This window comes from Conger conger, chromosome 2, assembly GCF_963514075.1.
Source record: "Conger conger chromosome 2, fConCon1.1, whole genome shotgun sequence".
In the NCBI taxonomy this organism is placed as follows: Eukaryota; Metazoa; Chordata; class Actinopteri; order Anguilliformes; family Congridae; genus Conger; species Conger conger.
In genome coordinates, this window is record NC_083761.1 from 87,156,059 (window position 1) to 87,179,858 (window position 23,800).

The 23,800-nt window shown below is 43.9% G+C and overlaps 3 protein-coding genes across 4 annotated transcripts in view; 2 read left to right on the plus strand and 1 right to left on the minus strand.

Annotated features, from left to right (window-relative positions):
* The window catches only part of LOC133122641 (synaptogyrin-2-like), a 6,759-nt gene extending 242 nt beyond the window's left edge, over window positions 1-6,517 (plus strand). Inside the window, exons 1-4 of the mRNA XM_061232725.1 lie at window positions 1-38; window positions 2,182-2,419; window positions 4,222-4,358; window positions 4,995-6,517. The exon at window positions 1-38 is cut by the window's left edge and continues 242 nt beyond it. Coding sequence (XP_061088709.1) covers window positions 1-38; window positions 2,182-2,419; window positions 4,222-4,358; window positions 4,995-5,183 — 602 coding nt within the window. The 3' untranslated portion in view covers window positions 5,184-6,517. The remainder of the gene's footprint in view (window positions 39-2,181; window positions 2,420-4,221; window positions 4,359-4,994) is intronic.
* A 1,895-nt stretch (window positions 6,518-8,412) lies between these two features.
* tk1 (thymidine kinase 1, soluble) lies at window positions 8,413-12,064 on the minus strand. Of its 2 annotated transcripts, XM_061232723.1 has the most exons (7): window positions 11,855-12,064; window positions 11,668-11,699; window positions 11,303-11,416; window positions 10,143-10,236; window positions 9,550-9,639; window positions 9,136-9,255; window positions 8,413-8,635 (listed from the first exon to the last, which is right to left on the minus strand). In XM_061232723.1, the coding sequence occupies exons 1-7, from the start codon at window positions 11,918-11,920 to the stop codon at window positions 8,456-8,458; spliced, it is 696 nt and encodes a 231-aa protein (XP_061088707.1). In that variant the 5' UTR covers window positions 11,921-12,064; the 3' UTR covers window positions 8,413-8,455. The 2 variants fall into 2 exon arrangements, with proteins under 2 accessions (XP_061088707.1, XP_061088706.1); XM_061232722.1 differs by having other exon boundaries at window positions 11,668-12,064.
* A 1,263-nt stretch (window positions 12,065-13,327) lies between these two features.
* On the plus strand, window positions 13,328-16,427 carry LOC133122625 (zinc finger protein 883-like). The gene is made up of 2 exons (XM_061232703.1): window positions 13,328-13,540; window positions 14,104-16,427. Exons 1-2 carry the CDS (start codon window positions 13,523-13,525, stop codon window positions 15,646-15,648), a joined length of 1,563 nt encoding a protein of 520 aa, XP_061088687.1. The 5' UTR covers window positions 13,328-13,522; the 3' UTR covers window positions 15,649-16,427.
* The last annotated feature ends 7,373 nt before the right edge of the window (window positions 16,428-23,800 follow it).

Consider the following 23,800-nt stretch of genomic DNA (forward strand, 5'->3'; position numbering starts at 1 on the left):
TTAAACAGCCCCAGACTATCACGCGGCTTCTGAGTTGGGTGAGTGACAGCAGAAGCTTTGGCGACGAGTGTGTCCTAGTGTGTGTCCAGTCATTTTACGAACCGGTGCTCGTGTTTATAAGTTAGTTCGATTTACAAGTATTTACTTGGAATTGGGCAGGCCGACTGGTTAGTGAGCGAGTTCAGAAAGTGTAGCTGCGCAACGTGAGCATTTGTCCAACAATGTAGTAGGCTGTCTAGCTGTTGACGGTTCATACATTTTTCACGCAAATTAAGCTACGAATAAACAGTGAACTTGCAACCTGTATTCGCCTACATGTATCCGCCTGTTCGCGAGGCAACGAAACCCCCATTGGGCGAAACTTTCGTGGTCGTCTTAGACATTATAACTACAAATCACTGGATCGTGTTATAGTTAACCACACATACGATTTTGCGACTTCAGCTTTTATAAGTTTAGCATATTATGTTGGCGATAGTACAACATTTAAATGTCTAAATCATGTGGAGTTGCTTAATCGGACATCGTAACGAACAGCCTATAGACGCACAGACAACAACACTGGACGTCACTTGTCTCCATCCAGGTTTTATAGACAGCGTTCAGTATTTCACAGGTGGGGAATTACGTTAGTTCTAATTCTATGAAATCTCTATCCTTTCATAACATTACATTACATTACATTACATTACATGGCATTTAGCAGACGCTCTTATCCAGAGCGACGTACAACAAAGTGCAAATCAAACACAAGAACAAGTGCAAAAGTGGACCTGAGAGGACAGTAGTGTTCCGAGTCCTAGTGTAAACATACATAAAATCAGAACCCTTGAAGAGTACAATCAACTTTCAAACTAGCATACCACAGTTGGCAGCTAGAATACAACAATACAACAGCCAATAAAAACAACAATACCTATACAAGTAACAATATCTATACATAAGTGCCATTACAGTCTAAGGCTTTCGTATGTAAATGGTAAATGGCAGGCATTTATATAGCACCTTTATCCAAAGCGCTGTACAATTTGATGCGTCTCCATTCACCCATTCATACACGACTGCTCTTACTGCCTGAGCCATGTCGCCCCTGTATGTCACGTTAGGTGGGCTGCATTAGTGTCCCAATCTCTTGCAAGCACTTTATAATGGGTTAGACTAGCGCTTTTTAAAAGTTATCAGATTTTTTACATTTGGCTTTCAATCGTCGATTCCCCTTTCTATCTGTCATGTGAAACCAAAAGAGGAAGTGGCACTTCTTGTGTGAGTTTCCCCAGGTGCTCGCGAATGTCAACTTCACGCCACTGTAACGCGATGTGTTCTGGCACGGATGACTGGACCGCAAGTGGCCAGAACATTTGACTGCTGCTCTTGTTCTGGGGCTGCGCGGTACTTTCCGTTTATTTAAAAAAATCGCCTACCCCGTGTCATTTAAATTTTCGTAAGTTTCCCAGAAACTAAAAATGCTTGATAAGTTTCCCTTTCCTCATTGTTCATGAAAGATGGCTGGGGGCGATTAGGCCTATAATACCACTATTATGTGCTAGAATGAGCGCCTGAATTCAGAGTTTGGGGGGGGGGGGGGCACATCATTAATATATATATATTTAAAATATACAGTTGACGACCCAAAACATTGTATAACTGTTCCATAATTCAAGTTCATTGGTTGGTTCCAATTGGCCACAGCCAATGGCGTTTCTACGTCAGCGCGTTCAGAGAAGGGGGAGGGATTACAGTGTTGTGGTTTGAGGGTTTTTGTTGCTGCAATTCCTCTCTTGACTGTTAGAAGTCCAAAATTACCTACTGTACCTTTAATAAAGCAGCCTTCCCATCATGCACCCTGCTCCCACTGAAGCTAAGCAGGTGTGGGCTTCCCTCTGGTTCAATTACCCCCAAAGCCCAAACACGGTGAGAGGGACGCTGTGCTGTAGGAGACGCCATCTTTCAGAGGAGGAGTAAAACCGTGGTACTGACTCACTGAGGTCAGTAAAGATCCCATTAAGAGCAGGGGGTTCCCCAGTGTCCTGGCTAACTTCCCAACCTGCGGCAAAAAAAAAAAAAAAAAAAGTTATCTCTCTCTCTCCACCTGGTGTGTGGTGAGCGTTCTGGCACAAAATGGCTGCCGTTGCGTCACGCAGGGCGGTGCTCCGAGTGACATGCGTGCGTCTCCGTCCCCAGCTGTGTGCGGTGGTGGTGTTCGGCAGCATCACGGGCGAGGGCTTCCTGAACCAGATCCACAGCCCCGACCCGGTGTGCGTGTTCAACCAGAACGACGCGGCGTGCCACTACGCCGTGGGCGTGGGCGTGCTGGCCTTCATGGCCTGCGTGGCCTTCCTGGTGCTGGACGCCTACTTCCCCCACATCAGCAACGCCCGCGAGAGGAAGCACATCGTCATGGCCGACCTCGTCTTCTCCGGTGAGTCGTCCTGTCTGTTGTCCGTGGTCCTTTTTTTTTTTTTTACTTTTCCTCAGTGACGCCTGGAAGGCAGCTGCTGCCTCTGGAGCATGGTTAGCATGGTTAGCGTGGTTAGCGTGGTTAGTGTGGTTAGTATGGTTAGCGTGGTTAGCGTGGTTAGTGTGGTTAGCGTGGTTAGCGTGGTTAGTGTGGTTAGCGTGGTTAGCGTGGTTAGCATGGTTAGCATGGTTAGCATGGTTAGTGTGGTTAGCGTGGTTAGCATGGTTAGCATGGTTAGCGTGGTTAGCATGGTTAGCGTGGTTAGCATGGTTAGTGTGGTTAGCGTGGTTAGCATGGTTAGCGTGGTTAGTGTGGTTAGCTCGCTAGTAAGCACGGTGAAGTGCAGTGAAAGACAAAGGCTGGCAGCAGGTTACCGCGACAACACTCCCTGATGACGTAACCCTTGAATTCAAAAGAGCGTCGTTGCCCTTGGCTAGGGCAACTTTGTCTTCGTCCAACAAATATTTGGACGAGTGAGAGGCCTGGGTTCAAATCCCCTCGTGGAGCTGTAATTTCTTACCGGTTACACCTCCACACCACAAAACCCAGCATACGCCGCCCAAATGATGATGTCATAATAAAGTGTCTGCCCCCACCTCACTCTGTAATATGATGTCATAATAAACAGCCCCCCCCCTCCCCAGGTCTCCCATCAGATGATGTCATAATAAAAGTGCAGTGCCACCCCACTGTCTGTGAGGTGTCATAATAAAGGGATAACATTAAAGGCGTGTGTCTTTTTAAAATGCCAACAACTGGGGCTAAAATGGTTGCCAATGCTACAACAAGAGAAATATCAATTGCCCCTTAAGGTTGGCCTGCAGCATAGTGGTTAAGGTGAATGACTGGGACAGGGAAGGTTTGGAGTTTGAATCCCAGTGTAGCCACAATAAGATCCGCACAGCCGTTGGGCCCTTGAGCAAGGCCCTTGACCCTGCATTGCTCCAGGGGAGGATTGTCTCCTGCTTAGTCTAATCAACTGTACGTCGCTCTGGATAAGAGCGTCTGCCAATAATGTAATGTGATGTAAGATTAGTTGCCAAACGGGAGCTGCTCTGCCAAACGCCATTGCAGTGCACAGGTCCTGCCCCCGGTTCCCTAACACTAAGCTGTGTCATTGCTGTGTGTCGAGTTTATGGTCATTGCCGTGTGTCGAGTTTATGGTCATTGCCGTGTGTCGAGTTTATGGTCATTGCTGTGTGTCGAGTTTATGGTCATTGCTGTGTGTCGAGTTTATGGTCATTGCTGTGTGTCGAGTTTATGGTCATTGATGTGTGTTGAGTTTATGGTCATTGCTGTGTGTTGAGTTTATGGTCATTGCTGTGTGTCGAGTTTATGGTCATTGCTGTGTGTCGAGTTTATGGTCATTGCTGTGTGTCGAGTTTATGGTCATTGATGTGTGTCGAGTTTATGGTCATTGATGTGTGTCGAGTTTATGGTCATTGCTGTGTGTTGAGTTTATGGTCATTGCTGTGTGTCGAGTTTATGGTCATTGATGTGTGTCGAGTTTATGGTCATTGATGTGTGTCGAGTTTATGGTCATTGCTGTGTGTCGAGTTTATGGTCATTGATGTGTGTCGAGTTTATGGTCATTGCTGTGTGTCGAGTTTATGGTCATTGCTGTGTTTGCATAATTAACATTGAGGGCTTTCCGTGGGATACTGGAGGAGGAGCTATAGATGAGCCGTGTATAGATGAACGCGTTGGGCCCCAAGTCATGTGACTGATTTTAGTTCACAGGTGAACTCTGTGTTCCTCCTCAGGTGTCTGGGCAGGGCTGTGGTTCGTCTGCTTCTGCCTGCTGGTGAATCAGTGGTCACAGACGAGCCACAAAGACTGGCTCCCGGTGGCGGCCGCCCGGGCTGCTATCGCCTTCTCCTTCTTCTCCATCCTCTCCTGGGTGAGTGACACGCCCCCTTAATGACACACCCCCTTAATGACACGCCCCCTTAATGACACACCCCCTTAATGACACACCCCATATTGTGACACGCCCCCTTAATGACACGCCCCCTTAATGACACACCCCATATAGTGACACGCCCCCTTAATGATACCCTTAGTGACACACCTCCACAGTGACACGCCCCCTTAGTGACACACCTCCACAGTGACACGCCCCCTTAGTGACACGCCTCTACAGTGACACGCCCCCTTAGTGACACGCCCCCTCAGTGACACACCCCCTTAGTGACACGCCCCCTCAGTGACACACCCCCTTAATGACACACCCCCTTAGTGACACGCCCCCTTAATGACACACCCCGTTAGTGACACGGCCCCTTAATGACACACCCCCTTAATGACACGCCCCCTCAGTGACACACCCCCTTAATGACACACCCCGTTAGTGACACGCCCCCTTAATGACACGCCCCCTCAGTGACACACCCCCTTAGTGACACGCCAATTATTTCTAAGTCCTTAATTTGCAAGAACCCACAAACCTAAAAGCTTCCCAAGTCTTGAATAGGCTGCAGAAAAAAAAATCACGTCTCACCTTAGACCGTGAGCTCAGGTGTGTTTAACTCCTCAGTGCCTCCTGGTGTTCTTCGCCCTGCGGCGGTTCCTCCTGGGCGTGGCCGTCATCGGCCAGGACTACGCCGACTCCGCCCAGAGCCAAGCCCCGCCCCCGTACCCCGGCGACGCCCCCGAGCGCTTCCAGCAGGCCCCCTTCAGCTCGAACCCCGAGCCCCAAGAGGAGCTCCCCTCCCCCGTCTTCTAGGAGCTCCCCCGACACACTCCCTCACAGCCGGCCAATGAGGACTCTGCTGGCAGGGGCTAGTGCATGCACTGTGTGTTTTCCTGTATTTCTTTTCAAGTCTGATGGTAATTGAGCTGTGCTGGGGGCCGGGCGCCTGCATTTGTCCGTGTTCGTGTTCCACTCCGGACAGAGTCTCGCTTTTCCTTTTGGTTCCGATCTCACGCCTTTAAGACGCGAGATCAGAAGCATGCGATTAGAGCGTTCTTAACGAAACATTCTGATGCTGATGTCACAATCACTACTCTTTGACTGAAAGCAGGGGAGTTCCAGAACTCTTGACTAAAAAAAAAAAAAAACATTCCCCAAAAAAAAAAAAAAAACCTAAAACAAAACCTGCTCTTCAGAGCGGTTGCAGGACAGGAGCGCGCCTCTGAAAAGCACTTTTTAAATCGTTCGATCGGACAACATTCATGGGTTTCTTCTCCAACCACAAAGTGAGCACTTTTCCTCAGGGTTTCTTTGACTGAATGCTGTGAATGTAGATCAGATTGCAGTAGTGAGAAAACTAGTAGACCTATGGCTGGATAATCGCGGATAACTGCGCGTACGCGCTCCGCTATGAAGGGCAGATGAATCGCATGCCGAAAACATGCTCCTTATATAGGAATGCGGGGCTCTACAGAGTATTTTTATAACATGGAATTAGTATTTTTTTTTTTTCTTCGGTGGCTCGATACGAAGGAATGCAATTTGTCAAACAGCCTGAGCGGCCGACACGAGGGAGAAACTGGCAGGTATTTATAAGTAACTTAAATTCGTAATACGACTTGGATTTACTTGCCACCTAATAATGGCAACACAATGAAACATTAAATTATATACTTTTCCATGACTTTCCATGAAGATTAACCTTTTTTTTTTGCAGCAGAGGGCGCCTTTCTGCCAAACTGCCGGTGGGGAAAAGGCCGTAATTAACGTTCATTTTTTTTTAATTACAAAAAAAAAAAAGAAGTCGGGGGGGTTGATAACCGCAAACATTTGTAGTGGCTGGTGGTAGTTTGTTAGTTTGTTGTCTTTTGTACGCTGTCGATCACAAATCAAATGCAGAAGCTGTGTATGGAATCACAGGGGTCTTTTGTGACCATTTTCTTAAATCGTTTTGGTGATTAGTTTAACTACCTGGTGCCTTTACTTATTTTTAAATCAAATATTTACCATAATGTGATTTGCTGTGTGGAACAAATACATGGTTCTTTTTTGGCGTACATATGTTCAGTGTAAAGGCTGTCAATGGTTATCACGGTCTCGGTGTTAATTGAACAATTCTAGTGTACATAAAACTGAAGAAAACCAGAGTTTTGCTGGCGCCTGTTTTCATTTATTTCAATAGAACATTTTTAAAAACAAAGCCATTCGTTTTTTTTTTAAACAAAAACAAACTATCTTTGAATTCCTAAAATCAGGGCTGCCCTACTCTCTGGAGATTCTCTGGATGTTCCTGTTCCCGGCAGACTTTTATTAACAACTCCACAGCATCTCCAACTGCAGAAGGAGGTGAGCTTTGTTTGGGGTTGGAGTGAAAATCGGCAGGAGGTTGGATCGCTTAAAAATCACTAATCAACAAAGGTTTAAGTAAGTTTTAATTTCCATTTAAATACACTCTGTTGACCAATAAATTACCCTTTTAAGGTGAAAGATGACAAATATGTGATTAGAATGTTCTAAACGGAGCAATCTAATGCGGACATAACCATCACTACCGGTAATTGGGATTCGAGAACAAGTTCCAAGACGCGGCTTCGAACCGACGTTGGAAGGATCACATGCGGCCCTCTTAGGCCCCCTAGTGGTGAGAAGGGGCACTGCAAAAATGGTAAACGGTAAATGGTTGGCATGTATATAGGGCCTTTATCCAAAGCGCTGTACCATTGATGCTTGTCATTCACACATTCATACACACACTCACACTCACACACCGACGGCGATTGGCTGCCATGCAATGCACCGACCAGCTCGTCAGGAGCATTTGGGGGTTAGGTGTCTTGCTCAGGGACACTTCGACACAGCCCGGGCAGGGGATTGAACCAGCAACCCTCCGACTGCCAGACGACTGCTCTTACCGCCTGAGCCAATGAGACGACTGCTCTTACCGCCTGAGCCAATGAGACGACTGCTCTTACCGCCTGAGCCAATGAGACGACTGCTCTTACCGCCTGAGCCATGTCGCCCCTGCAAGGCTCCAGCTCGACAGAAAGAGTCCTTTTTAGAGGCATATTATAGAAATAACATTTGCTTTGCCATTTGGATTAAAATACAGAACAAAAACAACAAAAAAAAACCTATTCATTATCAAAAGGCAGTCCCCAAAGAAATCAACACTCCGTTCTATGAAACAGTGCCATTAACAATGCGTTTGGACTTCCGTAACAAACTACACGGTCATTCGCAGCGCGGCCAGAGGAAAGGCACGTGCTAGGCCCAGACGGTGTTCGGTTTGTGGTGGAGCGATCCAGCCAATCAGAACAGAGGTTAATTGACATTAATGAGCCTTAAAGGCAGTCACTAAAACAGCCTGTTCTTGGAAAAGCTCATGAGATGCTGGAGACTGGATGCGTTATCAACCTGACAGATTGTTTTTGGCACTTAAAACCACACAAACGTTTCATGGATATGGAGTATCAAATAAAAATTCGTAAAAAGTAAATAGAGGAAAAGATAAGACATGGGACCTTTAAATCAGAATCAGAATCTCTTTATTCGCCAGGTAGTTTTATGTACAAGTAATTTGCTGTGGTTTGTGGGTGCATGGAAACAACATAAAGACTGATACCAAAAAATCGAGGTAAAAATAAGTAAATATATACAATACAACATAATACTGAAGCAGGGTATATGAAGCAGGGTATTAAAACAACGTTCATACACATTTCTCTGTGCATTGCCTTTGAGGTTTTTCAAAATTTTGATTCCGATCCATATGGATAACGCTGTAAAAGCAGCTGAAGACTTGCTGCGTCTGGACGGTTGGTCTGATGCAGGGGCACTTCTCCTGGGGGCCCGGTGTGGGGGGCCCGGTGTGGGGGACGTTAGTTAAGGTGGGCCGTACTCGCCCTCATCTTGTGTTACGTTATGACACCTGACCCGACGACCTTCAGTATGAGCAGCGTGGAACAGACACCGGCCCCGGCCCCTACCCCGGCCCCTGCACCTACCCTAGCCCCTACCCCGGCCCCTGCACCTACCCCATCACCTACCCCGGGCGGTTCTGATCCGGGGCGAGCCCGTCAGAGCGCTCAGAGGTACAGGGAGGCGAACAGCTTTCGCGGGGCGCTGGGGTCCAGCTGTTTCCCTGGCAGCGCGTGTGGGGGCGTCTCCTCCCTCTGGGGGGCGCTGTTCTCCTTCCCGGCTGTGAGCTCCCCGTGACAGGAGCGGCACGCCGCCTGGTACATATCCGCCCCGCCGATCACCTCCACCTGCACACCGGGACAACCGGGACCGCCGTCACGCTCACGCAGTCAGTCACACTCACACACACACGCTCACGCAGTCACACACACTCACACAGTCACTCCGCCGATCACCTCCACCTGCACACCGGGACAACCGGGAACGCCGTCACACACGCTCACTCAGTCACTCCGCCGATCACCTCCACCTGCACACCGGGACAACCGTCACGCTCACAGTCACACACGCTCTCACGCAGTCACACTCTCACGCAGTCACACACGCTCTCACGCAGTCACACTCACAGTCACACTCACAGTCACACTCACAGTCACACTCACAGTCACACTCACACAAATTTCTCCACTTTCTTGCAGTCGATTCTCACTGGACAGGTTTTTAAGAGGTAAGAGTGTGTGAGTGAGTGAGTCTGAGAGAGCGTGTGCGAGTGCGCGTGTGTGTGCGCGAGTGTGAGAGAGCGTGCGAGCGAGCGTGTGTGTGTGTGCGTGCGCATGTTCCAGCTCACCTCAGTCTCGGCCCCCAGTCTCTTGGTGTAGGCGGCCTCCCTATAGCAATGCATGCACACGGCGTTCAGTTTCACCACACTCTCCGCCAGGGGCACCAGACTCAGGATGTTCCCAAATGGCTGGAGAGAGAGGGGGGGGGGGGGGGTTTAAAATCGGGCTAAGCGCACTGCAATCAGTCCCATGCATAAGGATTAAACCCCAGGTCCAAGTGGTGACGAAAAAAATAAATAAAACAAATGCATTGTTCTAGAGCTCATTGCCTTCAGTTACCAGCAGCGATTGTGACATCAAGGTTGGAATGTTCAGTTGAGAACATTCCAGTCAGACTGGACATGTGACCTGGCCCTGCAGACGGGGTTCCTGCGGCCAGGGGCGCGGGGTCCCCGGCGTCGGGAGGGCAAATCCCTCCGTACCTTTCTCTGGAAGGTTCCGTCCAGCGCAGCCACGATCACGGTCTTGCCGCGGTTCGCCATGTCCTCGCAGAACTCCACCGTGTCTGGGAACTTTGGGAGAGGAAGCGGGAGGGGGGGGGGTCACACTCCCGAACGACCCACCGACCCCGTCCGGACTGCAGCCGGCCCGAAAGACAGAGAGCCACACTGGGGCTCCCGCGCACGACGCAACGCAGTCAAACGGGAGAGGAATTTGGAAAGACGGTGTGAACTGGGGGCTCCCATCCCCCCGGTTAAGCACAAATGGCCCGTCGTGTTCAGTTTGACTACGAACGCCTGCACTTGATCAGAACATAAAGCCGGACCGGAGACTGAGGTCCGAGCCGGCCTGAAGCATTCTGGGCCTAATTATTCCTCGACACACACACAGATTTTTTTTTAATTCTTGAGATATCAGTTAATCGTTCTCATGAACATGCCTTGGATGACGTATTGTTGTAAACGTCATATTGGGTCAAAACGCAGATTCCTGTTACAGAGAATCACTGCACACGGGATTCATTTTTCACCAACACAGACAAACGTCCACATCTGCGGTCGGCTCCGACACTTACGAACTGTCCTTCGTCGATCCCGATGACCGCGGCTCCCAGCGCGTGCGTGTAGATGTCGCCCAGGCGGTCAGCCGACACGGCCGCCATCGTGTACCTGCCGAGGAGAGGAGAGATCACGCCCCGCACACACCTCACACACGCCCTGCACACACACACACGCCCCGCACACACCTCACACACGCCCTGCACACACACACGCCTTGATGCCTTTAACTTTTGGAAGAACATATGGACTTGTAAATCACTTTGGATTAAAAGCATCTGCCAAATGACAATTTAAAATGGTTATGGATATGCACTTTGCACTTAGTTGTGCGTTGCTCTGGATAAGAGCGTCTGCCAAATGCCTGTAATGTAATACAATTCAAGAACTGCTTAAATGATCCGGTTCAACTTGGTATTTTAGACCACAAAGCACAGAGGTTTGCGATTAAAAATAATTTTAAAAATCTGAATTACTAAATTACCAAATTATATTTCTAACTTCCATCAACAAGCCCTTATGGCATGGTCATGTGCTCTTCATAACTGCCACATTCATACATTTTATGGGAAAAAAATCAGGCAATAACAGTCACAGGTTTGCGGCTGACCTTTACATTACATCACATTAATGGCATTTGGCAGACGCTCTTATCCAGAGCGACGTACAACAAAGTGCATCCCCATAACCAGGGATAAGTGCGCTGAAAGACCCTAGAGGGAAGTACAATTTCAACTGCTACCCGTTTTTGAATAAAGAAACAAACAGAGAAAAAGTGACCAAAAGTTCACTATCCAAACACTGCTTACCTAGCCAACTAAAAATACTTTACATGCATCTGGTTGACTACAGTCAAATGAGTTCATCAAACCTGATGTGATTTTATATATATATATATATATATATATATATATATATATATATATATATATATATATATATATATAGTCCGTAATTATTTCCTGCATCTCTAATACATGGGTTACATTTAATAACTTTACACAATATTTCACCCTATTTTCCTCTAAAAAGTTAGAAAACTTTTTTCATTTCATTTTATTTTTTTATTTTATGTGTTGCCTTTTCTGAGCCCTTATCTATGGGTATACATTTTCGTCGTATCCTTCTTGTCCGACAATAATAAAAATAGCAAATAAAAAAAATAATAAAATCTCACTTGTCGTGGGTCGCCATGTCGCAGTTGGAATACCGGGTGTCTTTGGCATATTTGATCACAAGACACTTGTACTGAGCGACCTGGAAGCGACGGACGCGACGCATCAACTCCGTGCTGGGGGGGGGGGGAAATAAAAATAAATAAGTAAAAAGTTTTAAAATGATCAGAACGGTTAGCACTGACAACAGTTGCACAGTGTTAGTTTGCAGTTGCTCGCCAACTACCCAAATGTAGCGCTAGTCTTTTGGCTAACATGCACAAAGACGGTAATTTGGCGCGATATTTTTTTTACAGTCAGCCGGGCTGCATACCCAAATATTGCCATCTAGCTAGCTAGCGTTCGGCATTTAGCAAACGAGTCTCACCTTTTTCCTGAAAACATTGGCCCGAAAATCACCTGCAAGAGGGGAAACAAATGATGGCACACAACTTTAGAGGGGGATATTCTTTCATTTGGTAAACCGATAGCTAAGCTTGCAAAAAAAAAATACACAAATCTGGCACAACCAGCTATATAACTTCCAAACATTTGAGGCTAAATCGCGACTTTACCTGGATTTGACCCCTGGTTTTTCTTGGAGAATTTGGTAAAACCTGCGAAACGTTCAAACAGTCCATTTTGTGTTCCCGCGCCCTTCTTTGCGTACAATGCACACACCACACAATTTAAAAAGCCGCCGGATCCGAAGCTGAACTCAAATATCGCGCCAGTCGGCAGAGTTTAAATACTGGAACCTGCGTAGCCAAAACGTCACTGTCTTGTATTCAATGATCATTCACAGATCATTCATTCGGTGACTGCCTGCGCCTCGATTCATTCTACGGACAGCAGCCGATCCACCGTGTTTATTCTTCATCAACCACTGACTTTACCCGCGAAGGATGTCGGCGCAAGTCTCGACCAATCCCTTCACGACTGAGGGAGAGACCCTCCAAAATGAAACGAATGCATGCGTTGCGCTGAGCAGCGAAGCACCCGGGAGTACGGTTGCTGAGCGAAAACGAGCTTTCTTCCCGTTGACTTCAATGTATAACCCAAGCTAAGTTAACGAAAAGAAAACCTAAGCGGTAATTGGATTTCAAGTTACTGCAAAATGCAGAAATACGCACTTTTAAGATAACTCATTAATGACAGTAATGTACGGTAGACACGGAGCAGTGGTCGCGGTAACCTGGCAGTTACTTAACTACCAGTGACGTTAAGCTAAGCCAATTTCAGGCTTTTCGATTAAAATGTGGAATCAAATCACCGAGGCTAACTAGCTAGGTACAGTACACAATTTAAGTTTAGCTTTAAATTTAGCTACGCAGCTGACTTGGCAAACTAGACTGCGTTCACCGCATACAGCTGCAAGGTAAGTATAGTAATGTATATCGTAATACAATACAGCATTTGGCTGCATTCAACCTTCCCTCAATTCTATAGAATTATATATATTTATATTTTAATAGCCTACTTCGTGAATTAAAGAAAAAATGACAACTCTAATTCCCCAGCCATTGGGTGATTCATCACACTGAATTGGAAAAATGAACTTAAAACATTTGCGAATTAACTAATATGCACGTTTGTGCTGTTTTAATGATGAATTATTCATGGCCTACATTGCATATGTTCATAAAAAATAAAAAATAAAACCTTTTAGAAATGCAATTAAACGGGGCGAGGGATGGATATGAACACCAAGATATTTAAAGTATTTAATTATTTGTATGTGAAGGCAGGGCATTTTCACTGATTCTTGAGTTAAGGCGCGACAAACCATTTTTGGAGGGTAAAATTTATACTTGGAAATATCAAATTGACGTATTTCTACTCGCACATTATTTGCACGTTCCTAAAAAATATAGCACTTTTATTTTGAAACTCGGTTTGCGAAACGTCTTTTCGGATGTGACTCTGTTAGGCAAAGTGTGTGTTCCGCTCTGTAAAGAATGGTTGTGCGATACACTGCTTTGAACATGTTCGTGGAATTCGTCGATTACTTCACATCAAGCAAACGGTAAATTCAGCGAATCGTCAGTGAATGTGTGTTTTTTTTCTATTGCTACTGAACATTTATGTTTTGCTTATAAAACAATCTTCCATCTTGATAGCTTAATTTATATTTCTTCGTTAATGTTTGCACTAGATATGTATTTGCATTTTAACAACGTGATTCCACACTTCATTATATTGATTGAAAAGTGCGTAATGGTGCAACGCTACGTTTCTACGAGATGGTCCATAAGGCAACGGTGAGTTAAAAATGTACCAGGCCAAATGTTCGCAAGATACAATGGCCTCAATCTTGGAAGGGCATTTTCGGTTGTTCATTAAATTCGTGGAACAAATGGAAATATTTTAAATATCCTTGATAATGTCGTATCGCCTGTAACCTATTTTATGTATATTGTGTCTGAATTGAAGGAATGGATACATTTTAAGCGATGCGTGCACATGCGCATTGCTTGTTACTTAAAACGGCGCCATGGAATTATTTTGTGATTTGATGGAAACGATACAGGAAACCGTGCTAGATAATAAGTAAAATAACGTGAAAAACAATACATAGAACATATTATTATTATTATTATTATTATTATTATTATTATTTCCCCTCTCTCTTTAAAGGAGAACAGTCATGCAGGCCACAATAGATTCCATTTAAAACAACCCAGTTCTTACCAAAACAGACCCTGACACAAACCCCCCGCACTAATCATTTTGTATTATTTATTTTGAGGGTGAATTTCCCCATCATGTGCCATAGTAGGACCTGTGTGACTCAGGCTAAATCCCTTCCCCTGTTTCCCTCCAGGAGCTGCACTTCTGCACACCTTTGAGCAGCAGTATGATGCAGGCTGGAGTCTGTCTGAGACAGGACACTGAGACAACACTACCAGAGCTCACTGAGCAGCACAGGATCAGACTGAAAGAAGAGGAACTCAGTGGACTGGAGTCAGAGACAGAGTGTGCTGCACCAGGACTCAACACACTGGAGCCAGAGTGTGTTACTGCACACAGCGGGGTCAGCGATGTGCATCCTGACCAAGTGAAAACAGAGACTGAAGATGGAGGATACCTTAATGCAGAACACATCAGTGACTTGCATGTTATTGAGTGTGTGGATATTAAATCTGATAAAGTGAAGTGTGAATCCAGTGAAAGTTTAGTGAGTGATCTCATGAACACTGTGATGGATGGAGCTGGTGTTGATCTCAAAGATCAGGATGAACCATGGCAATGTGCAGGAGAGCCAATTTCAAACTGTACAAAAGAAGAAGCCCATTATCTGCCAAGCCAATGTACAGACTTAACTCATCATTTTGACAAAAACAATGAAAATAATCAGACCAAAATTGCAAATAAATGTACAAATGGTAGCCACAAACATCTGCATTGTCACAGAATGATTGTGATCACTGAACCCATGATAGTTAATTCCCAAAAAAGCCCAAGCCTTTCGAATTTATCTCAAAACAAGATAAATCAAAGTAATAAAGGTGAAATTCATACAGTTGAAAAGCCCTACAAATGTACACAATGTGAGAAATGTTTTATGAAAAAATCATGTTTAATGGCTCACCTGAGAATTCATACAGGTGAAAAGCCCTACAAGTGTATTCAATGTGGAAAGTGCTTTTCCCAAATGGGTCACTTAAGTATCCACCAGAGAATTCATACTGGTGAAAAGCCCTACAAGTGTACACAGTGTGAGAAGAGTTATAAAACTAAATCTATTTTAAATAACCACCGGAAAATTCATACTGGTGAAAAGCCCTACACGTGTACACAGTGTGAGAAGAGTTATAAAACTAAATCTATTTTAAATAACCACCAGAAAATTCATACTGGTGAAAAGCCATACAAGTGTACACAGTGTGCAAAATGTTTTATTCAAAAATCTAACTTAAATGAACACCAAAGAATTCATACCGATGAAAAGCCCTACAGATGTATTCATTGTGGGAAGTGCTTTTGCCGAACATCTAGTTTAAGTTACCACCTGAGAATTCACACAGGTGAAAAGCCCTACCAGTGTACACAGTGTGCAAAATGTTTTATTCAAAAATCTTCTTTAAATGAACACCAAAGAGTTCATACACGTGAAAAGCCCTACAAATGTATTCATTGTGGGAAGTGCTTTTCCCTTAAATCTAATTTAAACAGCCACCAGAGAATTCATACTAAGCCGTACACATGTTCTCAGTGTGGGAAGTGTTTTTCCAGAAAATCTCTGTTAAATACCCACCAGAGAATTCATACCGGTGAAAACCCCTACCAGTGCACATACTGTAAGAATTCTTTTCATACAAAATCTTCTTTAAATAGACACCTGAGAATTCATACAGGCGAAAAATAAAGCAAATGTGTTCGTAGTGGGAAGTGCCTTTCCCACACATCTCATTTAACGAGCCACATGATAAATCATTCAGGGTGAAAAGCCTTCACATGTTCTTGGTGTGGGAAGTGCTTTTCCCGAGAGCACACTGCTCATAGACAGCATGGCATCGACAGAATTTTTTACAAAAGACCATTCAACTTAACACCAGTGTTCACTGGCCTTCGCTGAGGATAGAGAGGCCTCCTGGTCTTTGGATGTTCTGCTGGGATCCTTTTGTGACTTTATGGATTTGTCCCTGCGCTCTGTCATGCAAGCCACGACCGGTTCCAAGTGTTCTCCATTTGGACATCATGCCTTTCACTGTGGCTTGGTGGAGCCAGGGCCTTGGAAATGCCTTTTGTAACGCTTTCCAGACCAATATATATTTCGACATGTTTAATTCCAGGTAAATGTTATTTTGTGTTGATGAAACTGACACCACTGAAATTTGTTTGAAAGAAAGAACGTGAAAAGTGGTTGGATGTACTGAAGAAAAACACTGTTTCGTGTGTTGATAACTCGTGTGTTTTGAAAATGAAACTGACACGACTGGCTTTTTCAGTTCTTTTACCAATGTAGATGCTGCAATGTGCATGTCAGCTGAAGCTGACTTCAGACAGTATGTTTCATTCGACATATCATTTGGGGAACTTTGTTTCGCTGTTTATGTCTCTGTTTGATATGAATTGTGGAGGAAATTATTTGACTCTGTGGATGTGCACTTACCAAGGCCTTCTATATAAACTCTCGTGTCCTTCCCTGTGTCATTGCTTTCTCCTTTACTATCCCTGTTTATAAATGCAGTTTCATTTGTGTTGCACATAACTCAACACTATTTGTGCGAGAAATATATTTGACTCCGATGGGGTGCAAATTATTTTAATCATTTTAAGCATTTAAAATTTGTCTGAACACATGAAATCAATAACTGAAGTCAGTATGCAACAATGATGCACTCTGGTATTTAAACTGAATGTGGAAAATACCTTTCCTGAGAATCGTCTGATGAAATGACCAGACATTCTGAAGAATCCATTTCAAGCTTCTGTGGTTAGAATCTTCAGGCATTTATGTATTTAGGGGCGACATGGCTCAGGCAGTAAGAGCAGTCGTCTGGCAGTCGGAGGGTTGCCGGTTCGATCCCCCGCCCGGAGTCGAAGTCGAAGTGTCTCTGAGCAAGACACCAAACCCCCAAATGCTCCTGCCCCAGTCATGTACCTTAGCCACTAGGCTACAGGCTGCCCCAGTCATGTACCTTAGCCACTAGGCTACAGGCTGCCCCAGTCATGTACCTTAGCCATTAGGCTACAGACTACAACAGACTTCAGGGTGATTCAGGCTAAATCCCTTCCCATTTTTCCCTCCAGGAGCTGCACTTCTGCACACCTTTGAGCAGCAGTATGATGCAGGCAGGAGTCTGTCTGAGACAGGACACTGAGACAACACTACCAGAGCTCACTGAGCAGCACAGGATCAGACTGAAAGAAGAGGAACTCAGTGGACTGGAGTCAGAGACAGAGTGTGCTGCACCAGGACTCAACACACTGGAGCCAGAGTGTGTTACAGCACACAGCGGGGTCAGTGATGTACACCACACACACACATCAGTGGTAAAAACAAGCTGTTCTGGACTCCACCCACACTGGGGATCTTATTAAGACAGAGAGCCTAGACTTTACAGAGCTGGGATATGAAACCCATCTGCATCCTGACCAAATCAAAACAGAGGCTGATGATGGAGGATATCTTCAGGCAGAACACATCAGTGACCTGCATGTTATTGAATGTGTTGATGAAGTGAAGTGTGAATCCAGTGAAAGTTTAGTGAGTGATCTCATGAACACTGTGATGGATGGAGCTGGTGTTGATCTCAAAGATCAGGCTGAACCATGGCAATGTGCAGGAGAGGCAATTTCAAACTGTACAAAAGAAGAAACCCATTATCTGCCAAGCCAATGTACAGACTTAAATCACCACTGTGACATAAACAATGAAAATAATCAGACCAAAATTGCAAATGTATGTATAAACAATAGCAACAGACATATACATTCCCAGAGAATAAATGAACCAATGATAATTAATTCACCAAAAAAACGAATAATTAATAGAAATAAATGGGAAAATCATACCGTTGAAAAGCCGCACAAGTGTACACAATGTGAGAAACGTTTTATGAAAAAGTCATGTTTAATGGCTCACTTGAGAATTCATACAGGTGAAAAGCCCTACAAGTGTAGAGAATGCATGAAGTGCTTTAAAACTAAATTTGATTTAAATAGACACCTGAGAATTCATACAGGTGAGAAGCCATATAAATGTATTCAATGTGGGAAGTGCTTTTCCCAAGTAGGTCACTTAAATACTCACCTGAGAATTCACACCGGTGATAAACCCTTCAAGTGTACAGTGTGTGAGAAGTGTTTTAAAACTAAATCTGATTTAAATACTCACCTAAGAATTCATTCTGATGAAAAACCCTACAAGTGTACAGAGTGTGAGAAGTGTTTTAAAACTAAATCTGATTTAAATTGTCACCTGATAATTCATTCTGGTGAAAAGCCCTACAAGTGTAGAAAGTGTGCAAAATGCTTTATTCTAAAATCTTACTTAAATAATCACCAACGAATTCATACAGGTGAAAAGCCCTATAAATGTATGAATTGTGGGAAGTGCTTTTGCCGAGCATCTAGTTTAAGTTACCACCTTAGAATTCATACAGGTAAAAAGCCCTACCAGTGTACACAGTGTGAGAAGTGTTTTCCTGTAAAATCTTCTTTAAAAATGCACTTGAGAAGTCATACAGGTGAAAAGCCCTACAAATGTATTCCATGTGGAAAGTGCTTTTCCCAAAGACCTAACTTAAGTAACCACCAGAGAATGCATACAGGTGAAAGGCCGTATAAGTGTAGAGAATGTGAGAAGTGTTTTAAAACTAAATCTAATTTAAATACACACCTGAGAATCCATACAGGTTAACAGCCATGGCTGGAACAGACCATTCAGCCCAGCAATGAAGCTAAACAAACATCGGACAAAAAGTTAGGAAATTTGTGTTTGGTAGATTATTTCTCTGTTATAACAATGCTTCTTGGCAATAAATTTTATACTGTTGGAAAGCCTGTTTATTTCCCTTTTCAATGGTGCCCCATTTGTAGGGAACATGCATTTGTTGGATGAGCAGCACAGCTGAGTATGTGGGTTGTGCTCAGGTAAAATTTGCCAAATCTTCTCTGCCAATGCCAAACAGTAACACCTTTTGGTGGGGGCATTGTGATGGTGTGGGGCGGCATCTCCATCACTGGAAAAACAAGACTTGCCGTCATTGGAGGCAATCTCAATGCAGAAAGATATCAAGATGAGATTCTGCAACCAGTGGCAATCCCATATCTCCACAGTCTGGGAACAAACTCCATCCTCCAAGATGACAACGCTCGCCCCCAAACAGCGGGGTTTATCAGAGACTACCTCCAGAATTTGGGAGTAGAGAGAATGGAATGGCCTGCCAACAGTCCTGACCTCAACCCAATTGAACACTTGTGGGATCAGCTGGGGCGTGCTGTTCGTGCTAGAGTGACCAACACAACCACGTTGGCTGACTTGCGACAAATCCTGGTTGAGGAGTGGAATGCCATCCCACAGCAGTGTGTGACCAGGCTGGTGACCAGCATGAGGAGGTGCCAGGCTGTTGTGGCTGTGTGTGGTTCTTCCACACGCTACTGAGGCTCCTGACTGTTTGTTAAATGAATAAATTGTAAGATTGGCAGTATGTCTTGTTTCCTTCTTGTTACTGATAGACTTCAATCATCCAATCCACCAAACAACACCAAACAAGACAATAGCAACGGCAGAATAAGCTGTTTGGCATTGGCAGAGAAGATCTGGCAAATTTTACATGAGAGCTACCCACATACTCAGCTGTGCTGCTCATCCCACAAATGCATGTTCCTTACAAATGGGGCACCATCTAAAAGGGAAATAAACAGGCTTTCCAACAGTATAAAATCAATTGGCAAGAAGCATTGTCACAACAGAGAAATAATCTACCAAACACAAATTTCCGAACTTTTTGTTCGATGTTTAGTATCTAGCACCGTATCAAGCCTAACCCTAACCCAGTGTTTCTGCCTCCACTACATGTCCTGGCAAGCTATTCCACACAGTGACCTCTCTCTGTGTGAAAAACACTTCCTCACAGTGACCTCTCTCTGTGTGAAAAACACTTCCTCACAGTGACCTCTCTCTGTGTGAAAAACACTTCCTCACAGTGACCTCTCTCTGTGTGAAAAACACTTCCTCACAGTGACCTCTCTCTGTGTGAAAAACACTTCAACACAGTGACCTCTCTCTGTGTGAAAAACACTCCCACACAGTGATCTCTCTCTGTGTGAAAAAATACTTCCTAACATCTGTACGGAATTTCTCCTTTGGCAATTTATCATTGGGAAGTGTTCAATTAAAGCATCCTTTACATTATATTATTTGTGTAGGAAGTGTTTGAGATGCCCAACAAATTTACCAGAGCAGTCTTGTAACTCCCAAAAAAAAGTTTTGAGATCAACCACCATTTCCTTTTTTTTTTTTTTAAGCAAGTGATGTTACCGTTGTGTTCTTCAAACGTACTTTTGATTCCTTGTAAATGTAAAATGTTGTGATGATGAAATTGCCACCAGTGTCATTTCTTTGAATGAAACAATGTGAAAATTGGACATACTGTAGAAAGAAACATGGAGATGTGGATTACAAACTTGTATTCTGAAAATGAACTTGACATTACTGGACTTTTGGGTTATTTTTTCAGCTAAAGCTGATCATGAGACCTCAGACAAGATGTTTTATCAGTCAAAGTAGTTGAGGATCTTTTCTTGGATATGAATGTGCTGATTTGGCCTTACGGACTGTGTATTCTCCACATCTACGCATTTCAATACAAATATCAGACTAAAACATCACACTTCATTTACTACTGTTTTTTGTTGCTTTTTGAAATGACACATGAACTGAAATGACATGTGCCTACCGATCTACTCATGTATGCATGTCTATGGTGGAGTCCTGAGGGCGTGCTGACCGATCTACTGACGTATGCATGTCTATGGTGGAGTCCTGAAGGCGTGCTGACCGATCTACTCACGTATGCATGTCTATGGTGGAGTCCTGAAGGCGTGCTGACCGATCTACTCACGTATGCATGTCTATGGTGGAGTCCTGAAGGCGTGCTGACCGATCTACTCACGTATGCATGTCTATGATGGAGTCCTGAAGGCGTGCTGACCGATCTACTGACGTATGCATGTCTATGGTGGAGTCCTGAAGGCGTGCTGACCGATCTACTCACGTATGCATGTCTATGGTGGAGTCCTGAGGGCGTGCTGACCAATCTACTCACGTATGCATGTCTATGGTGGAGTCCTGAGGGCGTGCTGACCGATCTACTGACGTATGCATGTCTATGGTGGAGTCCTGAAGGCGTGCTGACTGATCTACTCACGTATGCATGTCTATGGTGGAGTCCTGAAGGCGTGCTGACCGATCTACTCACGTATGCATGTCTATGGTGGAGTCCCGTAGATTCTCACTGCTTTACTGAAGTCCACCATGCTATGTGGAATCATTCGCCAGCGAGAATTACATTCCTGTGTTACTCAAGTTCAACACACGACTGGGTAGTAAATGGGTAATGGGTAATGTAAATGTAAATGTAAATGTAAATGTAAAAATGGTAGCTACTATAATGGAGTTATCCACGGGGTAATCGGCATATGTTTTTTGGTTTTTATCATTGTTTTTTGTTTTTCTTCTCCCCACAATCTTCATGCTTTAACAGTTTTGTTTTGTTAATCCCGTTACTGATTTGAGCACAGAGTATCTGGTAATGTGGCAGAAGCTGTTTCTGTAAAAAAGGAAAGCATTCTCATTTGCTGAACTTAACAGTGCCGTGGAATTGTGATGTGATTTGGTGAAAACAATACTGGAAAAACTGTAATTGAAGGAGTTTTTAATAAAACAAGCAGAGATTAGGGGATATACCAATTCAGCGGGCTGCTAACATCGGGACTTGTGCACCATCTAAACTGGACTAATTAAAGCTACAATAGGTAATTTCAGACAGTCAGAAGAGAGGAATTGCAGCAACAAGCATCCTCAAACCACAACACTGTTTATCCTTCCCACAGTCTATGAATATAACACAGGATAAAGAAATGTTGGAAATGTAATTCTTTACATTTTCTATTATCAGCCTATTGCCAATAGACAATACCAATGGATTGGACCAGTTAATCTCAGACCTGATCTTTGTAAATAGCCTATCTTTACCCGGTGAAATCATCTGAGAACTGGAGAATAATGTAGGCTACAGTCTTCAGTCTTAATGCATTTATATTTTCACTGATATAGGTAGGCTAAAAATTGTATTGAATTATGAGTTTTCACCCCACCCACTGGGTGAAATCTAACACTTCACTCCCGGTATTTACGGTCAAATTGTTAGTGAATGTCCCAGAAATGTCAATGTGGTAATATAATATGGTACTATTGCTTATTATCCAGGCAAATGATACATAGGTATAAAATGATACCAGTTCATTATCGGTAGCAACAAGCCATTTAGCCGTTAGTTACCTTACCAATCTGACAAACATCCATCTGAGGCACCTTGTGCAACTATGCTACTATGTTCGTATTGCCTCAGGTGCATATTTGTACTTGTTAAACTCAAACGCTTGCTAGTCCACCCCTGAAGACAAGCAGTGAAGCACCGAGAGAAACCGCAGTTTGTTTTCCTGTAATACTTGAAAGCTGTTTTTGAATCTGACAAAGGATGTGTGTTGGCAAGATTTAAGTTTAGTTTTAAATTATTGTTTATCGGTCATTAGATACAATATTTCAGAGGTCGCATTGAAGCAGTGTTCTGCGTTTTTAGGCAAAGAAAGTAAACAAAAATGCAGGAAAAATAGATGTTTCGCAAAAGCACTTCCCACAATGTAGGGCTTTTCTCTTGCATCAATTACCTGGTACCTACTTAAATTTATGAAACGCAATCTCCACATTAAATACATATTTTCACACCTGAATTAATTTTCAGGTGAGCCATTAAACATTATTTATTCATAAAACATTTCTCACATGGTATACACTTGTGTGGCTTTTCAACTGGATGATTTTCACCTTCATTTCTATTAATTATCTTCGCTTGAGAGAAATTCTAAAAGCTTGTTTTTGATTAATTATCATTGGTTGAGTGATCACATTCATTCTCTGACAATGTATGGATTTGCTGCTACTGTTGGTACATTTATTGGCAAGTTTGGGCTGATTATGTTAATGGTTTTTGTCACAGTGTTCATTTAAGTCCATACGTTGGTTGGCAGATAATGGGTCTCTTTGTTTTTACAGTTTAAAATGGGTTTGTCTGCACATTGCCATGGTTCAGCCTGATCTTTGAGATCAACACCAGCTCCATCCATCACAGTGTTCATGAGATCATACTTAATTTAACCAGACATGATGTGTTCTGCCTTCAGGTATCCTCCATCTTCAGTCTCTGTTTTGATTTGGTCAGGATGCAGGCGGGTCACATATCCCAGCTCTGTCCTTTCAGGGCTCTCCGTCTTAATAAGATCCCCAGTGTGGGTGGAGCCCAGATCAGCTTCTGTTTTTATCACTGATGTGTGTGTGTGGTGTCCATCACTGACCCCGCTGTGTGCCTGGAAGGTGACTCTAACCTGGTCATTTGTGAGACTTAAGAATCTCACCCTGAGACTGCGCAATTTCAGTAAATTCAATTTCCATTCATACATAACACCAGTGCCTACAATAAATGTTACTATATTTAGCTGTAGGCTTTGGTGTGATGGCTACTCAAGAATTAAAAGCAAATGCTTTAAAACACAACGCATACAAACAGTTCAAGTCTATACTTGTGGTAAAAATGCGAATTGGCCCAAACTTTGTAGACCGTGTGACTACACGTGAAGTGACTTAACACCGTTTAAAAACATTGAAAACATTACATTTTTAACTGGCAGTCAAACTAATTAATAAAACTACAAATTGATTTCTCGGACCAACAAAGGCAAGTTCTGTCTCTATTCCACTAAAACGACAAGTCAAGTAGGGCGTTTCGCTG

Bases quoted from the DNA above. Each gene is read 5' to 3' on its own strand.
- tk1 (XM_061232722.1), bottom strand. From the start codon at position 11,831: ATGTTTGGAAGTTATATAGCTGGTTGTGCCAGATTTGTGTATTTTTTT. The intron at 11,417-11,667 runs GTGAGACTCGTT...CCCCCCCCCCAG, and splicing joins CCAATGTTTTCAGGAAAAAG to CACGGAGTTGATGCGTCGCG. The intron at 9,640-10,142 runs GTAAGTGTCGGA...CCTCTCCCAAAG, and splicing joins GGATCGACGAAGGACAGTTC to TTCCCAGACACGGTGGAGTT.